The sequence below is a fragment of the Larimichthys crocea genome, chromosome VIII (assembly GCF_000972845.2).
Source record: "Larimichthys crocea isolate SSNF chromosome VIII, L_crocea_2.0, whole genome shotgun sequence".
NCBI lineage: Eukaryota > Metazoa > Chordata > Actinopteri > Sciaenidae > Larimichthys > Larimichthys crocea.
Window position 1 is genome coordinate 14,584,736 of NC_040018.1, and position 12,293 is coordinate 14,597,028.

Consider the following 12,293-nt stretch of genomic DNA (forward strand, 5'->3'; position numbering starts at 1 on the left):
TAGCTAATTTCCCCGTTCATGACAACTGTACTGAGGGTGAATTTTTATAGAACTCACCTGTTCAAATTATATTAAGGCTTAAAGTTGCAGAGCCACCACATTCTGAGCTTCACAACGGCTCTTTATAAACCTGTGGGTGACGTCACGGATACTAAGTCTGTGTTTTATACAGTCCATGATGCGAACTTACTGGTGGCACTAAAGGGAAAAGTCAGAGAATCACCAATAAGATTCATCCTGTGGGAACCATGAATACATGAATATTTGGACATAAACATTTCTTGGTAATCCATCAGAAAAATATGAATATGAAGCGTTTTGTCCTGTTCATCCAGGAATCACTCCCCCCTTCCACTATTTGTGAGGACAACCTCTACTTTTAAATCCTAATTTGTGCTGATGAACAGAAAACCCAAATACTAAACTCAAATTTTTTTGTCCCCTTTTTATTTCTACAGCAAGATATCGAGAAGTTCTCAGACATTGAAAAACTCTACCTCTACCTTAAGTTGCCTTCTGGTCCCAGCAGTAACACTGATAAAAGGTAAGCAAGGATACACCTGCTGTCTTTATACTGAAAAATGGGTTTACTATTATCTAAAAATCCTTTTTGTCTTAAAAGTAGCTCTGGTGAAGTCTTTAGTCAGCCAAGTGTATCTTTTGCTGTGCCACTTTGTCGATGAACTAAAGATCCATTTCTTTCCTGAAGTGACCAGAGCGCCCTGTCATCAAGCCGCACACAGCAGATGCACGCATTCAGCTGGATCCGCAATCATTTAGAGGAATACCCAGAGACCTCTCTTCCCAAACAGGAGGTCTATGATGAATACAAGTACGTATAAACAAACAGAGGGCAGCTGAAAACTCCAGTATGAACTTCAGCTGCATACACCAACCAACTAACCAGATTCAAGTTGAGACTATTTTTTTCTCTCAGTTTCCTATTAAACACATACAAAATGTATTACACAATCTATATATAATATTACAAATCAGATTTTTCCATTACTAAAGTATAGACTTGAAGGACAGCAAAAAATTGCTGCCGGCTAAAGCCTCAGTATAAATAGACGCTGCAGGCATCACAGAGAGCAGCATGTGCTGGTAATATTAGAATGGAAAGTCTGAGACAGCCATTGAAATGCTCTGACAGTGTTATATAACTGTCTTTTTAACTCTACCAGATCAGAAATATAGTGGCCTCCAGAAATATTGGCGCCTTTAGGATAGACAGGTGAAAAGGCTTTAAAGAGATGCAGCGTGCTTCACTTCAAAACAACATTTGGTTTTGTACATTGAAACAATCACATTTGTTGCAATCTTTGCTTTGTCATAGCTCTATTGCAGTGGATAATGAAGCCTTCTTAAGAAATTGTTTCATTTCCAGTTGATAGCCAATATTCACATATTTTCCCGGACATACTCCACATCCAGGTTTTGAGTTAAATAGCATGACGGAGACATTTGAAGATAAACCCACACACATGACACACATGCTGACTATACAGGCACCGAAGTGTTCTGAACCTGCACAGTTCAGGACTTCAGTTAATCTGTGATGAATGGACTACAGTTTCTGGTACATACCTACACGTATCTGTGTGGTTCATACTCTGGATATATAACCAGTAGATGGACTTTTTGTTTGATGGGAATCTTGTTTACATCTCCACTGTTGCAATTCTACCTTTAAACCTGCATTAACGGATTTGGCCACTTGGTGGCAGCACAACAAGCTGTAAATACAACATACTTATAAAGTTGATATAGCAAATGTGTTATCAAAGAGTCTGTGTTGTATATTTCTGTCATGACAGATGTTCGTAGCATAGTCTGTTTTAACTCCGTGTTTGGTCTCCACCAACTCTTGAGAAAAATGTTTGGCTCTTTAGCTGCTGAATGCCCCACTGTGTTCACCATCTAGTCGCTAACTTTGTCTGCTGTTTGATGCTAAGCATTTCGTGTGCAGTGGGTTCCTCAGATTTTTGTCTGAGAACAGCTGCATGCTGTGGCTCAAAAAAAGATGAGAGCCGTGAGAGTGAACCAAAACAGCAAAGTTATGGTGATAATTCTGTGTCATTTTATCCATTGTTATTATAAAAATATTTATTAGAGCAGCGTTAATTGTTCAAACTAATATTGTCACACCATGACAGAAAAGTTGAATTTTAGAATAGAAAAAAATAGAAAAAAGACTTTTGTCACATTAAAAACTGTGTTTTGATTTTGATTTGTGATCAAAGGCATTTAATCTCAATTCTTTATTCTTAATTACATTTATTCTGTCTGTTATACCTTCCAGGAGCTTCTGTGACAATCTTAACTATCACCCACTGAGTGCTGCAGACTTTGGAAAAATGATGAAAAATGTCTTCCCGAACATGAAGGCACGTCGACTTGGCATGAGAGGAAAATCAAAATATCCTTCACAGGAATGGATTGTAACAGTCTGGCCTCTGTCTCTGGTCACAGACCATCTGCTGTTGCAGTTCATAAGCTCTCTAAATATAGATGTGAAATGAAATAAAGTCCCCCTCTGCTTCGGAAGCGGAGGCATAATACAGAGGCCCCTCAGGGGAGTCACTGTGATCTTAACCTTCAGAAACCTTCAAAATTATTTATTTTCTTTTCTTTTTTGCCAAAACTTGGTTCCTATTCACAGCCTTTAGTTATTTAAATGAATGAATTATTGTGTAAGGTGAGGCCATTCATTCTTTTTCTGGGTTATAATGTAGAAAAACTTAAAATATCGGATGTTGAAGAAAGTTTTCAACTCATATTAGCAAACTGTCCACGGATTCATTTTCATATGTAAAATATTTCTAGTAATCAAAAGAACTGGTTTCATATATAGTTCTGTGTTTGAACTTGTTTGAATTGATTTAAATATTACAGCATTGTCAGTAATTACTTACAGCGTATAGACTGAAAGGTTCATGTATCACTTCATTACATCTGTAATTTGAGTAGTACTGTAGCTGCAAGTGAAAAAGCAAAGCAAACATTATCTCCTAGATTTACATTTACAGTTGGAGCAGCTCAAAGCACTAGATGAAATCTAATCAAAATGAATCACACTGAACTGTAACAACTCAACCCCTCATTTGAATAGTAACTATTAACAGAGAAAAGTTGACAAAGCTTTATTCTGTAATAAAACACAGTTACATTGGTTGCACAGCATCAGAAGCTGGACCATTAAACTTGCTACCACACAGTTCAGCAGCAGTTCAGTATTTCAGCAACTTAAATATGTATTTAGATATTTACACCACTGCTCCCACACTCAATACTCCCATACTCAAGTTTCTTATAATTCATCAGTGATTACAACTAAATGTTTTATATGTGCAGGTTTTACGTACCACCTATTGAGTTGGTCTGTTTAGCTCTGAGCTGAATAGATGTCATTAAATGTATTGGTTTGATAAGGTAATTGATATCCCAAAGCAGTGTATGTATACTGTATATTTCCAGCATGTGTTGTGTTTTTGATCTTAACATTAGCTTACATATTGCTATAGTGGACTAAGGAAGAGGCCCTTTGTTCACATGCCATCTTTACCCACTTTGGATCTCCATAAAACAGGGGACGGAGTAAGTACATTTAAATCTTCCTTACTGATATTTAATAATAAAATGATCTCTCTGCAACTGTTGTGACTCTGTTAATGTCACTGTCCTGTCATGTATATCATATACTGTATATAACCACGATTCTCTTGTGTTTAGCTCCATTGTGATGTCCTTGAGTCAGCGGGACAGCTGAGCAGCATAAAGGAGGATGTGAGATTTGCAGCCTGTGATCTGGTGTGTGAGTGGGCCCAGAAGGTGTTAAAACGCCAGTTTGATGCCGTGGAAGACTTGGCTCGCTTCTTAATCGACAGCCATTATATCAGCAACAAGTCTTTGGCAGCTCTCACTATTACAACCGGCACTGCAACAGGTAAGACAGAGTTCATGTGAAGACAGGTTAGCAGTGACATCTAGTGACAGTTACTTGTTACTGCACTGTCAGGTTTTGACTCTATATCTCAATATAAAAATGCTCCTGTTTGATGTAGTTACAGAGAACCCAACCAGAATTTTTTTTATAAATGACTGTTATGTTGGCTGATACAGTCAATATTTGTAATATATCGAAGGAAAATAGACCTTTTCTGTGTGGATTGTGCACAAATATGATTATGCAAATGTACCCAGAAGGCTTCTTTCTTAAACAATTCATACAATATTAAGTTAATATTTAAGTTAAATATTCTTGAACATGTTATTTAAACTTAAAATTAAACTAAATATTTATCGTCGTTGACATTGCTGAGAGATTCTTCTCTCTTACTTTATGCTCTTTGTCACAGAATTGCAGTTTGTCTCTCTGCCTTCATTTTTTTATGGTATAGGTGGTCATTTGAAACGATTACTGATGTTATTGACATTAAGATTTATTTCTTTTTGACCTTGTGTTCATTATTGTATTGCTTTATTCAGATATTTTAGGGTATGGAAACAGAAAGATTAATAGCAGAACTGCTACAAATAATAAGTTAAGATGCTGTCGAATGATAAAACTTCATTATACATGTAACACTGTGACTGTGATTTTTTATTATGATGAAGTTATTACATCTTAATAATGAAAGTAGCATGACACATGATATATCTAAATACCACTGTTTCCTTTCTTTAGAGCTCAATACTCCACAGTCAGCCTCAGCATTCATCCCCACTGCTGAGGCACACTCCTTTCAGCCTCATGTGACCACCCTGAGTTCACCTTCTGTTGATGCCAAGCAGCAGCTCCAGAGGAAGATTCAGAGGAAACAACAAGAGCAGAAGCTGCACTCTCCTTTACCTGGAGAGGGACAAACCCAGAGGGCAGATGACGGTGTGCCTTGTGCCAGTCCCACCTCTCCATCACCTCAGCCAGCCATAGGCATCATGGTCGCTGCTGTCCCGAGCCCCATCACGGTGAGAAAGCAGGGCTCTCAGTGTAGTTTGTTCTAGACTCAAACATAATTCTGTCCTATCTGCAGGCACCCAATCAACATGGTTATTATATCCACAATCGTATGTCACTTTAGGTGTCTATAACCCATGTATGTATTGTTTTGAAACTTTGATGCAGTTCAAATTTTCAACCTTTTCTCTCTGCAGATACAGAGAAGCAGGCAACTGATGTCTCCCAGTTCAGTGGGAACAGTAGAGAACAAAATGCTCCCTATTAACTTCCAAATGGTGACCCAGCCAGTTCAGGCAGTAAAACAGAGCACCAAAACCCCACAAAATATTCTAGCCAGTCCTGTGGGAGAGCGCACCGCTCGGCAGCGCTATGCGCAAATCTTGCCCAAGCCTTCGGCAACGACAGCTATCACTTTGCGCTCGCCCTCCACCATGATCATCGGAAACAACCCTATTAAGACTGTGATGACTACATGTCATGTCAGCCCAGTCAGTTTGGTCAAGATGACAGCCATATCTCTTGCACCCAACAGCAGCAATACCACCACTTCCCTTACCAACACCACTCTGCGGCCGGCATCTGCAGGCATTAGCAGTTATGCAGTTGCAGAAGACGTTAGCTACAATCAAAGCATGAGGAGCACCTCTGCAGCCCCCCTTCTGGCCCCGGTGGCCAGGCCAGGGCAGACTGCTTACAACCATACCATCGATGTTGAAATGGAAGTTGAAGCTATACATAAAAACAGCCAAGTGCAAAATCCTAGCAGTCAAATTCTGACCCAAGGAACAATGGCAAATAGGGCTGGAGGGTCTGTACAGAGGGCCGCCAGTGTGCCCATACCTCAGACCAGAGGCTTCCTGGGTCTGGAGGAAACATGCAGCACTAGCACTTGCAATGGAATGTCCACCTCGAGCACTAACACTGTGGCACCAGTCGAAAGCAGCAATAATTGCGCTAATAATACAAGCACTTTGCACTTAACTCCCTCCACTCAGAACACCAGTGCTGTTTCTTTTCTGAACACCAGCAGGGGACCTTCATGTGGGGAAAGCAGCAGTGTAACATCAGCAAAGGAAGGTTTCTTGTCCACTAAGAGCCTCAGGAAACGTTCGGGCCTCAGCCCAGACCTTTCGCCAATCAAAAGGGCTTTTATGTCCCAGCAGGCTGTAGAGGGTGCTGCTGGTCTTGCACATGGGATGAGAAACATGGTTAACGTCCCCAGACACGGAGCCCCTACTAGACCTGAAAGTGCACCAGCTACCAGGGAGGTAGAGACGAAAATGAACTCTGTCTCGTCAACTCAAGTCCATGGACTTGGCACTTCTTCTTTCAGAGCCAGTGGCTTTTACTCTGTTGCCAAAACACAGAGCTCACTGCAGAGGAAAAATACTTCAACTGTTATGGAAACTAACACCTCATTTAGTCACGCGTTAATACAGCAACAGCAAGGGCACACAATGGCTAATGCACATGCTATACCTAATAACACTGGCCACCAAAAACATTTAGGTGTGACTGATGTTAGGAGTTCAAACTTGACCACTGGGAACCTGGAAGGAGTTCAGCAACAGACCTATACTCAGTCCAACCCTGCTACTGAACCCTTAGACTTTTTCAATCAAGCTTCATCGTCGAGCCAGCTCCCCATGCAGACAGATACCGACTACTTTCCCTTTGATGATGATGTGACTCAGGACAGCATTGTCGAGGAGCTGGTGCAGATGGAAGAGCAGATGAAACTTAACAACCTGCAGGAGTTTGGAGGTTGCAACACAATGCAAGGCCAACAGGCTATGATGCCGGACAACATAATGTCCACCAATCAGACCATGACTTTCTTTCATGCTGCAAACAGCCACAGCAACCCGATACAAACTCCAACACCGACACCCACTCCCACACCCACATCAGAAATGATGGGAGGAGGCCAAGGCCTCACCAGAGAGAGCCCCTGTTCCCGCATCGCCTCCACAACACCAGTGGACAGCGCACTGGGAAGCAGTCGTCACACCCCAGTTGGTACTCCACACTCCAACTGCAGCAGCAATGTGCCTCCCAGTCCAGTGGAGTGCAGGAACCCATTTGCATTCACACCCATCAACTCCAGCATCACTGGTTTCCATGATGGCAGCACAGTCTCCAGCAGCCCTGTCAAGCCCATGCAGAGACCGATGGCCACCCACCCAGACAAGACTAGGCTGGAGTGGATGAATAACAGCTACAACAGCAGCAATGGGAGCTCAAACAAGTCAAACAGTGGAATTCTTCCCAGCTATCAAGGCCTCATAGGTGACCATTTTCAAAAGCCTCACGCCTTCGCCGTCCCTCATGCACGGCATCACGACAGCCATTTTGGCCGCTTGACTCCCATCTCGCCTGTGCAGCAGCAGGTAGCTAGCATGGCCAACATGACCAAGCAGGAGGGTTTTGCCGTGCCAGCCCCTCTGGATAACAAAGCCACCAACACACCTGCAGCAACTTCTCGATGCCGCAGTGTAAGCCCCGCTGTACATCAGAGAAATTTGAGTGGGAACACAGGAAATCTTCCTTATATCCCTCGATCAGTAGTGTCTCCCTTTAACTCGCCTGTGACGCCTGAGGTGTTGAACATCTTTGCAAACAGCCAGACAAATCTTGGGGTGAGCAGCATGGCTCAGAGGAGCCATTCTGTGCCACTCAACGTCATGATGCAAACTGAGGTCCTGCCCACGCAGGGTCAACAATGCAACAGCAAAAACATCACCAATGTCCTTCTGAGCAAACTGGATGGGGACCACGATGACACTGTGCGGGGCGTGGGCATCAATAATTTACCCTCCAGCTACACTGCACGCATGAATCTAACCCAGATCCTGGAGTCCACCCCAAACCTCTCCTGCAGTGACAACCACTTCAGCCTGATGACCTCTGACTCCACCAGCACATGCAAATTGCAGAGGCCAAATTACCTCATCGAAAATGCTGTTAATGAACGAATGATTCTCTCAGCAGGAGACAGCCGAGCTCAGTCAGCCTCTGGAGAGCGGCACCGACAACAGGCTGAGTCTATGTTGTTAGCTTTGAGCTCACAGCAGCATCAAGAAGAACTACAGCAGCATCAGGAGTTGGATTTCAGCAGCACTGTGAAAGACCTCCTGACAGATAACAGCCTTACTGCTGGCAATCAGCTCATGGAACAGGTGTCGGAGCTAACTACAGGCGCCGCAGATTTCCCCTGCGAAATCAGAATGACATCTGAGCTCTCCAGCAGCATCAATGACCTTAATGCATTGGACACAAACCTTTTGTTTGACCCCAACCAGCAGCAAGGGCAATTTCAAAATGCTGTTGCGGAGGAGTTGGTGAATGATCAGCTGTTTCAGCAAATCACCAGCGAGTCGGCACATTCAAGCGGACTCGACTGGCTAGAAAGTAAAGATCATCCAACTGTTGGGTTGATGGGTTGAAAATAGAGCTTTCTTTTAGTCATGTTGAACATGTTAACCTGTGGTTGCTGTTTGTTTTATTTATTTTGAGGCATTTACACTTTATAATACAACACTGGACACATCGAGGTTTGTCCAGTTTAAGTGCCAGACTGAACTGCAAAGATGCTGCAACTCTGATTAAAATGCTGGTCATTTCCCTTTAATCAGAGAATATCACCTCATGATGTTTGAAAAGGAGCATTTCTGATAAGTAAACAATACAGAGCAAAAAAAGAAACATTTTAATGTTGTGAAAAATGAGAAAATCAAACACCGTAAAGAAATGTTGGAATGAATGAAACAATGTTATTATCATGAAGCCTTTCACAGCAGCATTTCTTTATATAAACGAGTGTCTAAATCCTGGGAACTGCAGGCCTTATCTAACTAAAGCATAAGGTACAAAATCACAAAATATACTTACTGCTAAACTAATAATATGCCATAAATTAAACATTTGTTTTGTGGTGTAAATTCACTGTAAAAAAACAAAAAAAAACAAGATATCTTTGTATGAGCTTTAGGTGTGAGTCTGGTGTCAGCAACAACAAGACATAGAATCACATTCATCTGTGTGAATCCATTTAACATATATATATATCATAATATATATGATCTGTCATCACTGATGGTTCACTTCGATGGAGCAGATAGAGTATTTGTTAATACTTTTAAGTGTACCCGAACCATAAAAGAAAATCATAAACATTCTGTAAAATTCATCTGATTATATTCACATTTTCAAGCTTTGGAATTCTCTCATGTAAAGTATTTCTAACAGTGGGACTCTGAGAACGAGCTAATGAATAAAAAAAAAAACCTCATCTCTTAATCATCACGAGAATCAAACGTCTAATATAGGTAGAGCTCAGACATGTTGGAGAAATTACCTCAATAATATCATTAGCTTCTTTTTCCACATTGTTTAGTTTGTCAAGCCACAAAGGTTTGTCTTGCATAATCACAAACTATAAAGTGTTAGAAGCTTAAACAAATCCCTTTACTTTACATGCACAGTATGTATTTGTTAATGTTTAATCCATAGATATGTCCAGAAATATCAGCACTTCACATTATGGAACAAAAACGTTGAGATCTCTTGTTCTGAGATGTTTTTATTGTGTACACATCAAGCCAAGAAGGATGACCTCTGTCCTGCACTGAAAGCTTTAATTGTGTATTGAGTACTTATATGGCATTATATGGTAGTCATGTCACACAGAGCATTGTGGATGATTGTGGGACACATTTCATGTCTGAATGTACAACATGAAAGGTGTCCACCAAACAAGCAGCTATGGTAAAAACTGATAAAATATTTAAAATCCTGAGAATTAAACTAAGCCCCTTGAAACAAGGGTTTGTGCACTTTTGAATCGTGTATAAAAGATAATCATAATCATAATAATAATGATCCTTAGCACTCAGAAAATGCATAATTTGAATTGTGCAAATTACGCCTTCAATCTAAAAATGAACTAAAAATGTACTTAATAGTTTGGTTCCTAATGTAGCACTCGTCATACTGCACTGACAATCTGTAATACTGTACTTGTGTTTCCTTATATAAATGCACTGTGTTTGTTTGGTTTGAATAACGGGGGGAATGTTCTTCACTACATGCCCTGAGCTGTAACAGCTAATCACTGATCAAATGTGAACGTCTTGCTTTACGCTGATGACGTGTAAAGAAGGCATGCAACCATAGATGAGATGAGACTCACAGGTGCTCCTGAGGTTTGGTTTCTGAGCCTTATGTCCATACCAAAGACTTAACCTTTAAATATAACCTGTAATAACATGCACTGGGATCCTTGGTGTCTAATATCAATATACTATGTGATGGACATAGCCATAACAAATACAGAATATCTGTAATATGAAGGATAAAATGGGAAATACATGAAAGATTGGTGCACTGGAAATCATTTCTTTATAAAAATCAGGACAATATTAAGAATTTCTTTGTTTACTATTAATGATGCTTTTGTAAGTCCATCAGGTAAATAATGTTTTTTTGGAGGCAAAAAACAAAACAAAACACTGTAATATATCCATGAACTGCGTTAGCATTAGCTCCCTGAGTGTGTTTGTATTGTAGGTCACACTACCTTTATTTGTTGTACAGATTGGGAGTGTGGCCCCCGTGTGTTTTTGTGTTACTATTTATTTAGAGTGTGTTGTTTGTACAGGAGCTGTAACCTTGCAAACTAAATAATCTTGTGAATTCACAGTAAATTGACTTGCACTGTTATGATGTTTTCTAGCATACGTTAGGTGTCATAGCATAATATCATGTGTCATATACAGTCCTTTTTTAAATATAAACACATTGTGGTAAGTGATGAGACGAAAATCTCAAAATTCAGCATGTTATTCAACATTTTTTAACTGGATCTTGGTTAAAAAAAAAAAAAAAAAAAGAGATCCCAGAAAATATTTGCACACGTTTTAAAATGCGGCAATGAGACGATCCATAATTATATGGTGTCATATTAATGTCATAATATATTATAACTTCTGCCAAAGCAGATCATATCCTTGTAATATATTATATTTAATCTCATTTGGAGTATAATTTAATTCAGACAGACTTCTCTGTCTGTTCTCTTAGCTTCAGTGTTTCTCTTTACTGTGTCTGAGAAAACATTTGCATTTATTTGTTTAGCACTGACGTTTGTGTTCAATGAAGACTTTACCCTTCCTCTTGTTGAAAGTGGTTCAGAGCTGTAGAGCTGCCCTCCACTGTTATGTTGCTGTGGTCAGTGTACAGAGGATTTTCTCTTTTTTTGCATTTTAGCTGGTTCTTTTATAAGGGGAAGTGCTTGTTGATACTGGTTTTTAAACAACTTTTTAAAACTAATAAACCTTTTTAAGTACATCTGTAATTTGGAGTCAGTGTTTCTTTAATATTCATTTGAAAGAAAGAGACAAGAGACTCTGGAGTTTAAGGAGGTAATTTGTTTTTATTTGCTGACTACTTACTGCGCCGTACTACTGCATGCAGCTGGTGCCCTTTTTATTTGAGAACCTGGGCACTTAAAAAATATTACACTGGGTAGGAACAATGGCAGACTCAGGCTCCCTGAGGGCCAGGGGCCAAAAATAAATAAAAAGGCTCCAGCTACATGCAGCACGTACTCCCAACAGAGAGAAGGTTGTGATGCATTTATGGTAAAACAGTTTCAATCCTTGGATGAGATTAAAATATCTTATGAATTAACTACTCAGAGACGTGCACAGGTAAACTAATTTTCTAGCATATAGGGCTCTTTTAGTGTACTTTTGGTTGTTTTTTTTCTAACATGGGGGCACCAGGGGGGGCAGTCACCCCTCAAGTCCACCAGTAGGTGACAAGCAGAGAGTGATTTCAACAAAGCCTCAGTGTACTACACTATTCTCTATTCTATTCAGGGGCCAGTTTCACTAAGATATTTTAAACTGGCCTGTAGTGTTAGGGCAGTCGTAATTTTATTATTAAATTAGTCTAATGCAAGGTAGACAATGTCACAAAAATAAAGAGTTATTTCAAGTCTAAAATGTGAGCCAACTTATCCCCAGGTTAACTCTGAACTAAGAGCCATAAAACCCTAACTCTTTATTTATAGTAAGTAGGAGTCAAATCATCAGCAAAAAGTACTTAAAGTCTCAAATGAAGAGCTAACTCTGTGTCACATATATAAGATACATCTGGGGGGGGGGTTAACCAGAATAAGAAAACAAAGTTCTGCTTCACAAATTTGTATTTGTTCTAGTATTTTTCTCTGATATCACTTTTGATGTGAAATACTGGATACTTTTACCTCTTGCACCCTCAACCAGGATCATGAAACAAAATCTGAAAAGGTGAAATGTGTCTTTTGTGG

The 12,293-nt window shown here is 40.1% G+C and overlaps 1 protein-coding gene across 1 annotated transcript in view; it reads left to right on the plus strand.

Moving 5' to 3' along the window:
- The window catches only part of LOC104924312 (DNA-binding protein RFX7), a 19,193-nt gene extending 8,057 nt beyond the window's left edge, over positions 1-11,136 (plus strand). Inside the window, exons 3-9 of the mRNA XM_019270465.2 lie at positions 459-544; positions 710-832; positions 2,303-2,419; positions 3,513-3,597; positions 3,733-3,946; positions 4,688-4,968; positions 5,155-11,136. Coding sequence (XP_019126010.2) covers positions 459-544; positions 710-832; positions 2,303-2,419; positions 3,513-3,597; positions 3,733-3,946; positions 4,688-4,968; positions 5,155-8,406 — 4,158 coding nt within the window. The 3' untranslated portion in view covers positions 8,407-11,136. The remainder of the gene's footprint in view (positions 1-458; positions 545-709; positions 833-2,302; positions 2,420-3,512; positions 3,598-3,732; positions 3,947-4,687; positions 4,969-5,154) is intronic.
- The last annotated feature ends 1,157 nt before the right edge of the window (positions 11,137-12,293 follow it).